At 45.5% G+C, this 17264-nt stretch overlaps 2 protein-coding genes across 13 annotated transcripts in view; both read right to left on the bottom strand.

Annotated features, from left to right (window-relative positions):
* Positions 1-987: 987 nt before the first annotated feature.
* On the bottom strand, positions 988-2874 carry CHST2 (carbohydrate sulfotransferase 2). The gene has a single exon (XM_056499147.1). It carries the CDS (start codon positions 2783-2785, stop codon positions 1502-1504), a length of 1284 nt encoding a protein of 427 aa, XP_056355122.1. The 5' UTR covers positions 2786-2874; the 3' UTR covers positions 988-1501.
* Positions 2875-14016: 11142 nt separating this feature from the next.
* U2SURP (U2 snRNP associated SURP domain containing) overlaps positions 14017-17264 on the bottom strand; it is a 49792-nt gene continuing 46544 nt past the window's right edge. For 11 of the 12 annotated variants that reach the window (XM_056499102.1, XM_056499101.1, XM_056499096.1 and 8 more), the window contains 3 exons: positions 16729-16847; positions 15799-15966; positions 14017-14532 (listed from right to left, as the gene is read on the bottom strand). In XM_056499102.1, the coding sequence (XP_056355077.1) occupies positions 14394-14532; positions 15799-15966; positions 16729-16847 (426 nt within the window). In that variant the 3' untranslated portion in view covers positions 14017-14393. The remainder of the gene's footprint in view (positions 14533-15798; positions 15967-16728; positions 16848-17264) is intronic. The other variant, XM_056499103.1, reaches the window with a different exon arrangement.

Here is a 17264-nt window from a genome sequence, read left to right as displayed (position 1 = left end):
ACTCAAGTTCCAAAATGAGCCTTCAAAGAGCAGCAGAGAACACCAAGATTAAAAACTACTTAGGGTGTCTGCACTTCTCATATGCAAAACACCACTTAACCTTTAATAAATCAGGACTTTTTCCAAGAAATTACAAAAGCAGAAGTAGTAAAATCTCTTTTTTTTTTTTTTTTCTTTCTTTCTTTTTTTTTCTAATCATCAAGTTTTAACGATGGGACAGACTCTAGGCAGAGCTCCCAGAAAGAGCCAGACCACCATCTGGCTCCATCACAGAGCAATGACAATTCACAGGCAATGAGTCTCCAACCAGTGCTCTGAAATCAAACGCTGGGCTGGCTCCATAAAAGCTCCATTACAGCCATGAACACACAGCTGTACCTTTCCTCCCTCTTCCTACATAAATATACCCTCGGACACAGACAACGGGAAAAAATAAATCACTTTATGCATTTTTCTATGCTTCCCTGTTATGCCTGTTACCAATCAATGTCAAGAAATATCTTACAAATCTTATGTTTTGTTAGCTCTATAGAATATATATAATATATATAATTTTATTTTTGTTTTCACACATGCTAATGTTTCCAGTATGATAAATGTCTTTTTAAATCCTGCATTTCTGGTCACGCTGTAGATCCACTTCTATTTGACAGTGACTCCTGGACATACATGTCAAGACAAAAATAAATACTGCTGCGATGGCAAACGTTTTAAAACTCTTAGGACACTAATACAGTGGCACTTGAAAGACTTTTTAAATACAACGGAAAAGACAATAGTTAAATAGAAACCTGCTTTGACACAGCCATTAAACCTGCACTACACTTGCGAGATCTGCATCTGTTTCTGCAAGAGCAGCTCCTGATCTTTGAACACGTCAAATGTTGCACTCCAGCCCTCCACCCACACCCTTTAAGAAGTCCACGTTGTTATTTTTAAGCAAGCATCCCCTCCAGCTGTACATAAGCAACACTGTTTCCCAAACAATTGAGGTAATTATAAAAATGAATATCATTTATTATTTTCTTTTATTACTATCACGTCCGAACATTTGCTTTCATACAAAAGTCTGATTTTCAGCACTATGTTTTCCAAGGGCATCCCCTCCGCACCAAGGGAGATAAAGATGTGTTATAGAGATTGTGCAAGAGTTTTTGTTAACCATCTTCAAACCCACAAGAACTTCATGAACACGATTTTGGTACAGAATAACTGCCTGGCGTTTTATAGAAGGAGGAAGGGGCTTTACACATTCTTAGTTCCATTTGATGGTTTGAGTTTTTAAATCGCGTCTAACCCAATTCAAGGGGCGGGTAATAAAATTTAAAAAAAAATTTAAAAGAAAACAGGAGGAACGAAATCATCACATTACTCGATGTTACCCTTCAGCAGTCTGTGGAGGAAATCAGCCCAGGTTGCTTTTCCCGGCTCCCTCCCTCCCTCCCTCCCGGCGGCCGGAGCGGCTCCCGCAGCCCCGCCAGCCCCGGGCGCCGCCGCCCCGTCACAGCCGCGGCTTCCTGAGCAACGTTCTGCTGAGGTCCTTCACCTCCTCGGGGCTGCCCACCCGCTCGTAGCCCAGCAGGGCCATGGGCTGCTGGCAGTACTCCTCCACCTGCTTGATCTGCTGGTAGCTGAGCGCAGTCCTCCAGGCGCTCAGCGCCTGGCTGGCGTTCCGCGCCGACACCACGAACGGCTTGGACGAGTAGCCGGGGCCGCTGGTCATGTTGAGGGCGAACTTCTCCATGTCCGGGCTGACCGCCAGGTTCACGAAGCCGTACACCTGCCGCAGGGTCTTGATGGGCTCCACCACCAGGTCCTCGTAGCGCACGGCCATGTAATTGCCCTGGAGCCAGTCCGGGGGGTGCAGGGCAGTCTGCAGGGTCTTGGCCATGCTGCTGCAGATAACCTCCATGGCACCCAGCGCATGGTAGTCCGAGCCGCCCCCCCCCTCCTTCTTCCCGCCCAGCTTGTGGCCAGCATCAAGGAAGGGCATGCGGTGGATGTGGGGGTCCCGGCTCCTCACCACCTGCAGGCTCTCCCGGATGAGCCCGTGCCGGGACTTGATGCGGGAGCTGGCCACGGCGCGGGGGTCCCGCACCAGGTGGATGACTTTGAGGTCCAGGGTCGGGTCCCGCATGAGCGGGGCGAGAACGGCCAGGTCGAAGACACGTACGCCCTTGATGACCAGCGTGCGGTACTTGTGGCATTCCTCCTGGAAGCGGCTGAGGCGCTGCGGGGGACACTTTTTGCACACCCGGTCGTCCACCATGCCCACCACCTCCTTGCGATAGGCCGGGCAGAGAGGCGAGGAGCAGATGACCTTGTTGGTGGCCGCCCCGAAGATGCCGAGCGTGGTGAGGTTCTTGCCGGAGCCCGCCGTGCTGTAGAGCTGGAAGACGGAGAGGTCGCATCGGTACAGGGAGCTCAGCATGTCGCGGGCCGCCCCTTGCAGCGAGACGGCGTCACCGGGGTACAGCTTCTGCCAGACGTGCCACACCGGCTCGTAGAGGAAAAACACCTCGGGGTTCTGGTTGAAGAGCTCCCCGAAGAAGGACGAGCCCGAGCGCCAGGTGGTGAAGACATAGACCAGCTGCCGCCGGGCGCCCGCCGGGCCGCGGCTCCCGGGCGGCGGCGGCGGGGGCTGGTGGCGGGGGGCGGCCGGGGGCTCCCCGCAGCGCCGCGGCTCCCGCCGCCACTTGTACTCCAGCAGGTTGAGCGCGGCGAGCAGCAGCAGCAGCGCGTAGCCCAGGCACAGCGCCAGCGCCTTCCGCCGGCACACTTTCATGCTGGGCGGCGGCGGGGCCAACTGTTGCTCAGCGCCCCGGCGCCCCGGGGCCCGCGGCGGGCAGCAGGGCGCGCCGCCCCCGGCGCCGTCTCCCGGCCGGCCCCCCGCGCCCGGCCCGCATAGCGCAGCCGCCGCGACGGCCCCGCCGCCGCCGCCCCCGCCCCTGCCCTACTTAGCGGCGGCACGGCCGCCCGCCCGCCCCGCGCTTCTCCGCGCCGCCATCGCCGAGCGGCCGCCGCCGCCGCAGCGCAGGCAGCTCACGGCTCACGGCCGCCGGGCGAGGCGGAACCGCGCTGCTCCGCTCCGCCCCACAGCGCGGGCGGGGGCCGCGCCGCCCCGCCGGAGCGCATCGCTCCCGCCCCGCCCCGCCGCGGCCGGAGAGCTCCGGGGCGGCCGCCGCCACCGAGGGGCGGCCCCGACTGTTGGCGCCCGCCCCGCGATCGCCATTGGCGGCCGCCCGCCCGGCCCCGGCTGCAGCGCTCCGCCCGCACCGATCGGCGCCGGGCCCCGCACCGGCGGGCGCTGGAGGAGCCGCTCTCTGCCGGGCGCTTCCGCCAGCCCTGCCCGGCGGGGGCTCCGCACCGGTACCGCTCGCACAGCCGAGCTGCGCCGGCAACGGCAGAAACGTCAGAGAGGGAGAGCCCTGAAAGGCCTGAGAGCATTCCGGGCCCAGCACCCCCCCCCGCCCTTATTCGGTCTGTGCAGACACTCGGAGTTCTCAAACGTTCTCCTCAACATTTAAAAAAACCCTCACACTGGATCTTCCTGGCAGAGCTCCAGACAAACCCATCCGCCCGCAGTTCTTCACAGTGTTTTATAACCTGTGTTCAGTCACCGGCGGCTCCTTCGGTCGTGGAGCGGCCGGAGCCGCCCCGGCCCCGCTGCTGCCGCCCCCAGTACCCAGCACCCAGCACCCTGCCCGCAACTGGCCGGCGATGGGCCCCGAAATTCCCTCCCCCAGGGGCGAATCAAAACGGGCAGGGCCTTCTCCTGTGTCCCGGAGACACAGCGCTGTTGCGAAGGGCAGCGTTAGCAGTGGTGCAGCTCCAGGCAGCACCGATTAAAGACGACCACATCCCCAAAATGCGCCCGAAAAGGGCACGGAGTGGCGGGTCCCGCGGGGTCAGCGCGTCTGTGGGACACAGGCTTCCGATGGGCTCCCGGCAATGGCTCTTTTGGAATTTTCTCAGCGGTTTCCTCCGCCCCCGACCGGGCTCGCAGCGCTCCGGGGCTGCTCACGAGTTACAGAAGCATTTGGCTGCTCTCTCCCGTCCATTGCTCTCTCTGCCCAGCAGCACTCGCACCGGTGCAGCCTTTCCCACCGAGCACAGACACACACGGGCTCCCCGGGCAGCCGGGAGCCCGGAGCTGCTGGGCGGCTGCCCCTGGCTCACACCAATCCCTCCACAACCGATGACACTGGTGAGATTTTGATGGAACATTTATTAACAGCACGGATCTGACACCACAGCAAAAGCTTTTACACTCAGAAAGCAGATAAAGCACAAATTCACCCGATGTGTGTCTTGCCTGGTAGGACACTACTCGATAAAGGCAAGAAAACAGAACAAGAGGGTGAAAGAGCTAAATGTGTAAGCAATCTTCATACCCCTTATCAAAATATTTCAATACTCCTCCCACAGTTTTTGCAGGGATATTAACAGCCAAGCTCCCTTTCTGGAAAAACCTCTAAGCCCGTTCCAGCCTCAAAGTGAAGGGTAAGATCTGTAGCCGGAGGGATCCTCTCTCCCTGCTTGCTCCTGCGAACCCCGTCAGGGCAGGGTGGCGGCGGGATGGGAGCAGCGAGCTCCCCGGTGTGCGACATCAGTGCCACCCTCGGCCGCTGTCCCGGCTGCGACACGGCCATCAACCCACACACAACCGCTCAGAACCGTCCCACAGGCTGCCAGGGTTTAACCGTCACTGTGACTTTTCATACAGAAGTAATTTGCTAATAGCAGACTTTAAATAACCATTACATATTCAAGAAAAGGTCATCATTTCATCAAAAGTGAGGGGGAAGGGGAAGCCTTTTTTTACCCTACAGTGCTCCAGACTTCCGTCTTTAAAGCCACATTGTGTACAAATTATTTGTATCTAGCTGGCAAAAGAAATGTTTAAATCTGATTTAAATCTGATGAGTTTAAAACAATTGACTTGTAACACTTGAAACACAGTATATGATGAAAAATAATAAACCTCGGGAGCATCTTGTAGCATAAAATTCTTGCAGTTACTTTATTCTTTAGTTCTAATCCATGAGCTCTTCACATAAAATAAGACTTCTGCTTTTTTATATATTTTCATAAAGGTTCACATCAAATATTTATTTGGCTTTCCATGTTCACTATAGATGAAGTGACCATCACCTAGCTAAAGCAGAAATGTTCCTTTTTCATTCTGGAATGGTCTGTAGTAGCATCAATTAGCCTATATTAGATGATGAATGACAACAGCAGTGCTGAGACACTGGAGTTCATAAAGCAATATCTCCCACCACTATTGTTCTGCAGCATTAATGCAATAAAGGACAGAGGCTACAGGGAGCAAAACCAATTCAAAGCAGTGAAAAATCATTACAATACCATGAAGTTCAAATTAATCCCCTCTTTCCATTTCACTTGGTTGAAGAGAGATATGAAATTTTCTGAAAAAACCTACAATGCCACCTCCAGTTCTTACAGCATTTAAAATTTAGCAAGTAACAAATAAAGATAAGCAAACATGAACTGCAGGTATAACATTTGAAATGGTAAAACCAATCAGTAAACCCAAACATGCAAAGCTGTAATTGGGTTCTGCACCTTCCCTGCTGTTACACTGTGGTTACATCTCTCTGAATCAGCCCGTGCAGAAGCACTGACAGCAACGCTGCCTTCATCAAACTGCTCCAACTCATCGAGGAAAACACAAGGCCCAGCAGCTCTTTAATTTGACCTACGTGCTGCTAAACACAATCTTGCTTCTCAAAACTGGAGCCATGTAGGTATTTATGCTGTGCAGGTGGGTCCAATAGCCATGCACAACACAACTGCAATCAGGCACGTTCAGTGCAGCTGCTTTAGCTGATCTTCCCAGAAGTTTCAGGCCTGGTTAGCACTTTGAATAACTCAATATCAACGAATATTGAATAAGTTTATCTGGAAGAGATTTATACAGGCAACTTTCAATTCACAAGTTTGGAGCTTTGATTGGTTGGTTTTTTTAAAATATTTTATACGTCTGTTGCAAAGCATTAGAAACATACATGAAAAAGAAACACAAAAGTATAAAAAATGGTAAGAGTCACAGAAAGTGTGTGAAAGAGGAACATTCTGCAGCTGAACAAAAACAGCTCTTCACAAATATATTAGGTACTTCAGTGTACATTTTCCACCCTCTATTTTACTTAATGTCAATTTATTTTAGGCTCACTCATTTCAGTACACTAGATCACCCATATTAAAGAATAAAAAGTTTCCTTTCTTCAAAAAGCAAAATCCATCATCAAGAAAGTAAAATTCAAAGCCCCAACACTTCTTTCTAGGCCAGCTTTACTTTTGGACAATTACATGTAGTTTCATTTGAGGAGCAGAAGAGAATGCTCCTTTTCCAGTGCAGATTGTTATGCATTACAAAACTCAGACAGAAGTAGGGTGGCTGTATTTACCTCAAACTCTGCAGCCAGCAATGTGTAAAGTGAGGGATAAGTACCTGCAATTAAAATGCCTTGATTTAAAATATAGGGGGAAAATATTTTTTTTCATTCAATTCTTAAATGGTTTATATCACAGTTTAGTATTTTATATTCAGTAACTATGGATATGAATTATACATGTAATATTTAAGCAAGCCAAATCCTGACTAGCTGAATTTCTTCCTCCCTCAAAGTGATACTGCCCCAGTCAGAATTCGGCATATTCAACATGTCATGCAGCAGTGGCAGCTGCTTTCCCTTAAAAAACTTTTTTCTGGTAATGCTGACTCCTTCAGCAGCCATTCCATTAAGTGATAGGTGCTATGATCTGCCTCCTAAAGTATCCGTTTTCTCTTGGATGTTCCTTCTGAACTGTGTGTGCAGAAGCAGCTGGCAGGGACCAAAATTAAAGCAGCCACTCACGAACCAGAAATACAAAGCCAAGTGAACAACCTGTCTGTAACATGCTGTTCCCTTCCACCCCAGTTTCTCTTTCATGTTCACTTTCAGTTGCACAGGTGACATTTTCAATAATCTTAACTTCAATAAATATTTATAAATTTTTGTTTGTGCAGCTGAAGGAATTCCAGAACTTTGCAAATGTCCTGGGGACACTGCAGTGTATATTAGTCTCTATTTGACTTTTATTAAAATTAGAAATCTTTTTTCAGCTGTTGTGTAACTGGTTGAAGTTCTAAAGGAAATTAAGGGATTCTACTTTTATAACCACGTACCTTTAAAACAATGGGCAATGCACTGTTTCACTTCAAAGGCTTCCCAAACCTTCAGCAGGTCACACCTAAGAGCTACCTCAGCCCCACACATTCGGGCATCTCTAAACTCCCTCCAGCTAAATCCATGATCCTGGTTAATGACTGTGCTAGCGCCCTCCATCCTCGGGCTTGGGGTGCCCAGGAGCCCTTCAGCTGCTCAGGGCAGCCCTTTCCTGGATAGCATCCCTGTCCCAGGGGCTGGGTAACATCCCTGTCCCAGGGGCTCTGCCTGCACTGGTGCCAAGCAGGGTCTTCCCACACCTCCTGCTGCACAGTCCCAGGGCTTCACTGCCTCTCCTCTCCCTGAGGGCAGCAGGCAGGAGCCACACAACAACGTTCCCCTGGGTCTAAGCTCTCTGGGGATAGAGCAAAATAGCTACTCCTCATTTGACATGGATTGGACAAGTTTAAATCTCAGGGAAGAGAGCTGCCAATCCTTATCTGAAAATTCAAACACAGAGCTTTGGGCAAAAGAGTGAGAATTCAGTTCTCTGAATGTATTATAAATTACTGGCTAGGAAGGTTCTTGAAATTAATCCATTGCATTTCTTCAAAACTCAAGAGTAACATAAATCATTCAGTAATTACTCTTGAAAATCCCAAGGATTTGAGAAAAAGGGACTCTCTATCTGTAGCATTTTCATATTTCTACCCCACACAACAGTGAAGACTTCCTGCAGGCTGGCATGAAAAATGAGTTTTCACTTGGTGAAATCAGGCTTTATGACAAACTTATCTTCTTTCTTTCTCTCTCCTGTTTTTCTTTTTTTTTTTTTTTTTCTTTTCTAATTTATTCAGTACAGTAATTACCCTGTGCAAAAACAGAGGATGAGAATCTCCAGCCCCTTAGTTCACATAATGGTCAAAATTCAATCCCAGTCTCATGCCTAAAAGTTTATAGCCAATTCTTTTCCAGAATTTGCCCAAGGCAAAATTCTCCATTGAGTTAATCAGCAGACTGTTCTTTTCTCATAGCACAAAGATAAACTGAAATGCCAGGAAAAATAATAAAAAAAAAAAAATCATCAGCAATCCAAGAGATGCAGATTTTGTGAAAATGCCCAGTATCAGCTGCAGTGCAAACCTCTCTACCATAAGTTCAGAAGATTCATCTCTACCCTCCTGAGTTTCTATTTGCAACATGGTCAGTGTTTGCTCTAGCAGGATCTAGCCGGTGAAAACATTTGGCCAAATCATTCCTGAAACACCAGAGCTGTACCTCTTTAGCACGACTCAAAAAAGATAAAAACTGGCTTCTACTCCTGGTGATGGCTTTGGTGATGATTCTGATCACTTGGTAATGATCCTGGAAGTTCAATCCTGGGCACAGGCTGCTCCATCTTCCACAAATTGTATGCATCAATTCCACCCTCCTCTTCCCACGCCAGCTAAATTTTAAAACAAGAACAGTTTGTCATACAGAATTAAGACATTCTGCCAGGTAAAATCTTTATGTGAAGGATTTCTGAGAGCTTTATACAGACCTTATGCTTACCCTTTCTCCTTGCACATCTCTCTACAGGCATAGTTATCATATGCCAGCTCTAATCTCAGACCTAGGTCCAGCCTCAGGAGGCCAAGAAAAATTGAGGAAACACATTCCACACTGCTTGCAGGCAGCCTCTTAACAAGGTCTTGAAGAGTCAAACTGATGGTCTGTATTTAAGGCAAACAGCTACAGCAAGTTCCTCAGTCCACACAAGAATATAAACAGAGCAAGGTCCAGGGATACCAAAACATCCCATGCTTAGGAACTCTGAGCTCTAAGTGGATTCTCAGTAACTGGGGTTTGTAATCTATCCCAAAGGAATACTCTGGGCTCTAGCATCAAGAGTTCATATTCCAGCCTTTCCCATCTTATGGGGGCATCTGAGGTCTCTTTCTTCTTTTTCATCTTTTACAGATCTTGCAGAAACTAAATTATCTTGGAGACATTTGCTCCTCTCAGTTTGAGTGCTGTGTTCAAGTGCTCCTGGAGCAAAGGAGAGAAGGAGAGAGGCCCAGCCTGTATCAGCTCATGGCTGCTAGGGGATGGCCCCAGTTCTGCACGTCCTTCCTGCCCTGCACCTCATCCCATAGGCTGCCCACCCTGTGCCCACTCACCCTTTCCACAAGGAAAGCTGTCAAACAAGGCAGCAGAAAGGACAGAAGAACAAGATGCACAGGGAAGGGTGGAACAGGACCTGCCCCCAAAGTAGCACCGAGGTGTGACACTGGCCCAGCCACTCGAGGTCCCCCTACAGCACCACCCACTCCCTGCCCTCCTGCAAACTGCTGCCCCTGCTAACGAGCTGCTCATCATCTCCCTGTCCAGCAGCAGTCCCAAGGGGGAGTTTCCTTTGCTCAAGAGAGATTTATACAGACAGTACAGAGTGAGCAGCCCACGGATCATTAATGAGTTAGAGGAGCACAGAGGTCGCTGTTGACAGAGGAACAGCAGCCATTAGGGTTGGACAACACAGGCAGAACAGCATGGAGCAGCAGAAGAGCTGGTGAGGCCAAGGAACTGTTCATGCATAACAAGCACAAACATTCCTCTCTTCCAGGTTAAAAAATAAAACCATTTTTGTATATCAGCAAACTGACAATTTTATTGTTGCCATGTCAATTGGAAAATTTTCTGTATAAAATACAAACCCAAAAGCAAGTAAGACAAAAAAGTCCATGTGAAACTATCATTTCCCCTTTAAATAACCACAAACAGAAAACTTTCCAGCTTATGACAGAGTTACACTGTAAAACATCCTAGCACAAGATCAGACATCAGGCAAACAGGACAGGTTCACCTATGAAAGCCAACAGTGTACAGACAGAAGCAGGTGGAGGAATAAACAGTATGCAATTGTTTAAGATTTCTGTATCCTACAGGGGAGATTTGGACAAAATTAAATTAGCATTTTAGTTGTTATCTTTACAAGAGTGGCTTAGAAATTGAGGAGCAGCAGCTCCAGCAGCAGCAAGAACCACCAAAGCACTGGAAGTCTTGCAACAGCACAGGCAGAACTGAGAAATTTTAAAATACTACTATGAGCTGTTTTAATAAAATTACCTCAGCAGCCTTATTCAGAAAACTGATGAAATTTTCAGAATTACAATATCAGGTTTGTATTTTGATAAATCTCATTATACTGAGTAGATTGATACTGAACAGTGCTTGACTTTAAGAAAAGACAACTAAAATTCTCATCTAGGTTTTGCCATTGTTGCTGTCTTCTCCTCTAGAATATTCACCTTAAGTATTCAGGGTAGACCGAGAATAGCTGAGAACCCTCCCACCCCAAACCCCTCACACAGCTGTACAAGGTGCAGCAAGCTACCTATCCAAAACCCACCAAGTTCAGACCTTAGTCCATATGCAGCAATACAGCAATGCTTCACATTTTTATTTATTCAAAGCATTAATTCCAATGAAGCACTGTCAATGTCTGTGGATGAAAACCCCTCAAGCAAGCTGCCTCAAGTGATTAGAGTCAGAACAGATTTACCATTTGTAGCTGATCTGGCTTTTCTCATCCCAAGATTCTGGTTTTTAAGGTGTTCCATGAACTCTTTGCTCTTCTTTGCTCTCATGTCACCAGGACAGATGAACTCATATCAGCAATAGTTGTGGTTCTAAATATACACCATGGGAAATATGGATTTGTTACCCTTGTTCCTAAGTGGAAGCTGGGGGGAGACCACATGCATGTACAGTGTCTGAATAATAACCTGACACTGGCATTCAGAAACCAACTCTTCCTCAAACAGTATTACAAAAAATACATCCAGCTGCTGTGCGGGGAAGTCAAAGTTTAAAAAAGGCATTTCAGATACAAACAGTCCTGTAACACTAGGAAGTTACAGAAGAAGCCTCCTGTTGCAAGGAAGCTCGATGCACCAGGTAGCTTTCTGCAGCAGCACAGGGCCCACAGGCCAGCACTGAGCCTGACCAAGCCTTGTGGAGACTGCCAGGGCCAGGGCTGGCTCAGAGCAGATGCACCTGCAGCTGTGTCCCTGAAGGCCTTGCCCTAAGCATTGGGATGTGCAGGAGTGCAGGGTAGGCTGCACCACAGCTCATCAGAACAGCAGTGTCCAGCACAGATTGAGACACACCACAGACATTCCCTTCCCAGGTCACCCCACTCTGTTCCAGGCTGCATGGGGGCTCTCAGCCAGGCTAGAACCGGGCTACACTCAGTTTCTCTGCTTTGGGCAAGCCTAACCCTGAAGCATGACCATTTTCCTCTGGTTCCCCTAAGGCAGGGCAGGAGAGGAGCCTGTTACCCACTCGTGTCCCTGCACTCTCCCAAAGTGAAGAGCCGGATGCTCGCACACCGAGGGGTCTCAGAGGATAATGGGCTCCTCTTCCTCTACAACCACAGAAACCATCGGGGACACAGGACCACACCACCTCAGGACAGCACTTTATTTCACAATGATTCATCTGAATGCTACTTCCTGAATCCCAGATCAGTTATTTACATTACCCATTCAGCACTTCACCCAAAAGGCTGCAGAAACACAAGTCACATAGTAATGGCACATGGAGACTGTGCCTTGTCACTGTAACGTGACCTAAAGAATAATTAAATTCATAAGCAGCCCAATTCTAAGTCTCCAATAATACTTTGCATCTTTTACAAAATATTTGTTACCAGATGCCACCCCCTTCCTGCTTTTCTTTGTGGAAAGGCTAAGCTATAAACAAAAGCATCAAGGCAGGAGGAAATTAAGATGAAGCAGGATCAAAGTATACTTTTTTTCTACAGGGCAAAAAAGCCAGGCAATTCAGTAAAGGATACAGATTCTTAATTGCTCTTAAGAGACTATTGGGTAAGAACAGCTGTTTTAGAGCCCAGGACACAAAGCAAAGAACAAGAGGTATGACAATTGTATTTAGAGAACAGACACTGTAAAAGGTATTGCATAATAGAGCAGTTACAAAATAAACCCTAATGGGTGTGCTCCTTTAGCTCTCTTGCTACTTGGCTTAAGCTTTCTATAATCACTGATGAGAATTTTATAAAAGCTGAAATGAAAATTAATTATTGAAAAGTACCTGAAATGCTAAGTGATTTTCTACCCTGAGGGTTTTTAGCTATTAAATGAAATATACAATTGATTCTGCAGATAAAATATTCCTGTGGCAAAGCATCTTTAGTCCCACTTGACCCAGAACACTGACATTTATCACTCCTCCATTTATAAACAGCTACAAGATAAAAGTAATGAAGAAATTAATTGGATCTGAAGTGATCATCTTCCCACTGCATAGTTAGGACTCTCCCTGTCTCCAATTGATTTTAGTACCTATGTTTATCTCTAGAAAGCCTCATCTGGTCTGTGCCAGGTATGAATACACAGCATTTAAGAAAAAAATAAATTGGTTTATAATATTTAGCAACCAAAATCTCTGCTGAATCCTATCCTGAAACACCTTATGTTACAGGCAGAAAAAAATACAAAAAAATAAACTCTGCATATTTCTAAAACAGATTCTTTATAATGCATTATAAACAGATAAAAGGTGTATTCTTTTTTCATTATCAATGCATCTATTTAATACTCATTCTAAGAAAGTCTTTACACTATGCACGCATTCTTCATATTTTCAGTGTTCCAGATCACTTCAGAGTTCATATTAGCAAAGCGAATTCCCCACTTAATTCTCACATTTCCAACAATTTACATAATCTTATAACAGTGTCTCTCGTCAGGAAAAAAAGAGAAAATATATTTTTTGGACCTTTTAGATCCTACTTCTGGAAATGCAGCCAGTGAGGCTATTTACACATCCAAAGGTTTTCCCCAACACATTTACAAATCTCTAACTGTGTGAAGCCTGTAGATATACCAGTGTACCAGCAGTGTAACAGCAGGCCATCATCCAGCACTCTGTACCTGCAGCTAAGCTTTGACTTTTACAAACAGTTCACAAGAGGCCAGATCCCTTTTGATTTGATATTTTTATTACAATCTCCCCGCACTTCCACGTATAAACACGGAACCCTCCCCATTTCTCATCCCTCCCCCCCTCCCACTCACAGAAAGGTTGCATGGTAAGGTGATGCAATTTAAAGCCACATCAATGCCTAACACACAGAACAGGTTTGGAGAAGTGAAAGCCTAACACACACACAAAAAAAAGTTAAACAGCCTCTTGAATCAAAAATATTAATAAATATGTAATAAAATTTAATTTTTCTCATCTTGAAGAATTTTCACAACCAGTGAATACATTCAGTAAAATAATGCAAAAGCTGTCATTTTGCAGTAGAAATCAGTTTTAGAAAACAAGAGTGTACTGAAGGCTGTAATTATTGTATCTATATGTAAGAAACCACAGAGCCTCAGGCTTGCTGTCCTTTAGTGCTCCCCATGTGTGCCACAAAGATGGCTTGTTAGTGAGAGACATCCCACATACGCTCCACACAAACCCCCAGAGGATGTGCCTTAGCAGAGGCCCTTTTAAAAAATGAACAAAAACATTACTGTGGTGTTACAAATATTCCCTGCGATTCAAATGGAGACATAGGAAGCAAAGATTTACCTGTAAAGCTTATCAGGGTAGGTACCAGACTGTTCAACTCTTCTTACAGTAACATCTCACAGCAGGAAAGAAACCCCATCCACTGGATTCAGAAGGTGCCTTTATCTGGACAGTCAAAGCAGTGAGAACAGGAACAGAGCCACACTGCACTGAACCATCCAGCACCATAGTCTGTCTGAAATACACAGTACTTCCAAACAAACTCTGCACTCCCTTAGGGATCTGATCACCAGTGCGGCAAGAAAACAACATCTTCATTTTCTGTTCAGATTTTATTTGAAATCTAATTCAAATTGTCAAAGCTACAAAAAGGGGAACATTTGGGTTATTTCTGCTATGTCACAACATTCTAAAAACAAAATATCACTACTGCCAGCAGATCAGTTACACACATTTCTGATGAAACTTCTAAACACAAAAATGTTTCTTTTGGGAAATAGTCACAATGAAGATATTTTGTACAATATAAAACAATGACAGGTCTACAGATGCTGATACTCATGAGTATACACGTGCATTCACAAAAAAAAAAAATCAGGAATGCTTTTTTGTTTTTAAACAGACTGTTCAGGCACAAAAACAAAACTGCATTTCCAGTAAGTGACAGCATCATAAAAAATATTAACAATGTCAGTGTTTGCTTTTCTTTGATTTCTTGTGAGATCTGTGAGGAGAACGGGACTGAGACCTGGATTTTTTCCCTGACTTTTTAGGGGATCTGGATCGTGATCTTCTTGATCTTTTGGGTGTCCTGGAGCCAGATGGCGACCTGCAAAAAAGAAAAAGGAAAAAAAACAGTTTTATGTCAAATACTAATAGATAAAAGCACCTCTTCCTGAAGTTATTTATATTCATTTACTGAGCCAAATGAGGTAGAAAATATTTCCCTAATAAGGAAAGTAACAGGATGATATCTTGCTTCTGACAAAAAGGCCATTTTTGCATTATAAGGTTTTGAGAGTACTTTGAGCTTAACTTCAGTGCTTAGAACCCACATGAAAAACAACACACACTCATGTCCTTAAACCCACATCAGGAATTCACAGTCCTTCACATGAACCTCAACCAGCTTGGCTTTTGTATGAATTGCAGCCTATGTTCATACAGAAATGAAAAACTATGTTCAATTGTGTTACAGTGAAATACTTTTGATTCTCATCAAGCATATTCAGATTGTGATGCAACCCCTCAGAAAAAGAAGGGACACTGAATAAATCCACTGTTATCTAATCCACACCTAATATATTGATCTAATATAATGAAAACTGAATGAACATCATATTAACTCTAAAAAAAAATCTCAACTACTTTCCTACTTTTGAAATTCTTATTCATATAAGCACAAGAATACAGTAGTTTTGTGCTATGATTTTTTCAACATCATCAAAGGAGCTCTCCTCCGCCTGACAGAGGAATTTTGTATCAGTAAGATATTTTATACCTCTAAAAGAAGAGGAAGGTGAACTTTCAAGTTTCAAGTTACAGCAGTATTAGCAGATTAATAAAAATTCACCTCAAGTTTAACATTAACTAAAGACAAATATTTGTGTCAGAGTGTAGGTTAGGAAATAACAAGTTTGGAAGTAAAACCCCATAAGCAGTATCCAATGTTTTTCCCTTTACAAAATGAATTATGGGAGTGAGGAGCTTCATGTAAGCTAATCATCAGTGAAAGGCAGCATGGTCACTGTAATTTGAGAGATTCTGTAGAAGGGCTAGAGCAATTTTAGGACTACAGAAGACTCATCCTTTGAAAATAAAAAGCTAAGAAAGCAGCAAGTTGCTCTAGTTTAAAGCAACATTTCTCAAAATTACCAGTAAATAGGTAAAAAAAAACTACAGCAGAGCAGTCTGGAGCTATCAGGGCAGGAGGCTGCGTGCACTTCAAACCCCAGTGCCCAAAGGTATTAATGAGGAGTGTGCACTACAGAGTACTGTAAAAGTACCTGAGTACCAAACATGCTCTGCTGAAACACGCCCCAAACCCCAGCCAAACACATCTAAGCATCCTAAAACAGAGAAGATACCAGCTCACCTTTTGCCTTTTTTACTGACATCTCTGGGAGAGTCTTTGTGTGAGGAGCGGGAGCGGGAGCTCTCCTTGTGGGAGCGCTCGGAGCGCTCGGATTTGGGCGAGGGCGACTTGGCTCGGCGGCTGCCGCTGCTGCGGGACGGGCTGGGGGAAGCGCTGTGCCGCCTTTTCCTGCCACGGCAGCACACGGGGAGGAGAACACACTGTCAGAACACCTGTGCCTTTCTGCAGGCAACTGCTCTAGCCTATTGCATCTCAGTTACTTCCAAGAAATTAGGATATTGTAGGCTTTTTATTATTAAAACAAAAAATCAAGTTTAATGTATGCAACAGATTTTCTCTGCTTGAAAAAAATTACGGCCTGTGAGTCATTTTGTAGTGTAAAAACATTCTGTCACAGCTCCCTGGAAAGCAAGTCCTTTTACCACTGCTACACTTAGAACCACGGCAGAGTTTGGCTAGGCAAGCATTAGAAGATCAGTGTCCAATCAGCTACCCCAGACGCAGTTGTTAAAGGATCTGTTGTAAGAGATGAGTATCATTGAAACCAGTGCACATCACCGGTCTGTCCTCAGGACAGTTTTCTAACTGAGGCACTGCAGGCAATTCACTGCTACAAGACAGTTAACCCCATTTGCAGCTGGTAATCCTTTTAGCATGCTTCCCCAGGGCATAAATGAGCCAAAGGCCAACTCTGCTCAAAGGGAAGCAGTACCTCACTTGGGGCAGGGTAAAAAGGACAACTTTTAACACTCTGGAGCATGTGTTACTAGCCAAAGCATGGGTTTTGTTTGTTTTTTGGTTTTGCTTGGTGGTTTGGTGTTTTTCTTTTAAAATCAGATGTATGATACAAGGTAATTTCAAGGCTGCCATTGCCTACAAAGACACTGTGAGGGCTTTCCTCCCACCACTTCAGTCCAAGGAGGGCCATACCTCTCTTTTCGTGTTGGTGTACATTCCTCTTTTTCCTTCTTATCTTTGGACCTGGTCTCAGATTTTTCCTTGTCCTTTTTGTCTCTGTCCCGTTCTCTTTCCATCTCCTTTTCTTTTTCCTAGATTATTAGAAGCATCATGATTTCAGATAAAGGCTGAATAATTATTAGAGGCAATCAAGCTAATGACAAACAGCATAAAAGCAGTGAGCATTGATGGAACACAGCACATGATCTAAACTACAGCTCACACCCTCCCAGCTCTTCAGCCCTTTGCTTCTGCTTGGGACACAGCACAAACATTTACTGTAACACAGACTAACAAAAACATGACAGATATCACCCTGTGTGAGAAAATCTGAGTATCTTAACTGGAAATGAACAGTCATCAATATTACAAATTTCAGGGAAATACTACAGCTGTAATAAATTTTCTAAACTAAATTAAACATGGAAGAATACCAGGAACCTCTTTCTACTTTAAACATGTGTATTCATCCTCATTAATCCAGACTGAAAATTGATACACTATCATAA

The sequence above is a fragment of the Oenanthe melanoleuca genome, chromosome 9 (genome assembly GCF_029582105.1).
Source record: "Oenanthe melanoleuca isolate GR-GAL-2019-014 chromosome 9, OMel1.0, whole genome shotgun sequence".
In the NCBI taxonomy this organism is placed as follows: domain Eukaryota; kingdom Metazoa; phylum Chordata; class Aves; order Passeriformes; family Muscicapidae; genus Oenanthe; species Oenanthe melanoleuca.
The sequence above is the reverse complement of the archived record's forward strand: the minus strand, read 5'-3'. Positions and strand labels throughout refer to the sequence as shown.

Bases quoted from the DNA above. Each gene is read 5' to 3' on its own strand.
- CHST2 (XM_056499147.1), bottom strand. From the start codon at position 2,785: ATGAAAGTGTGCCGGCGGAAGGCGCTGGCGCTGTGCCTGGGCTACGCG.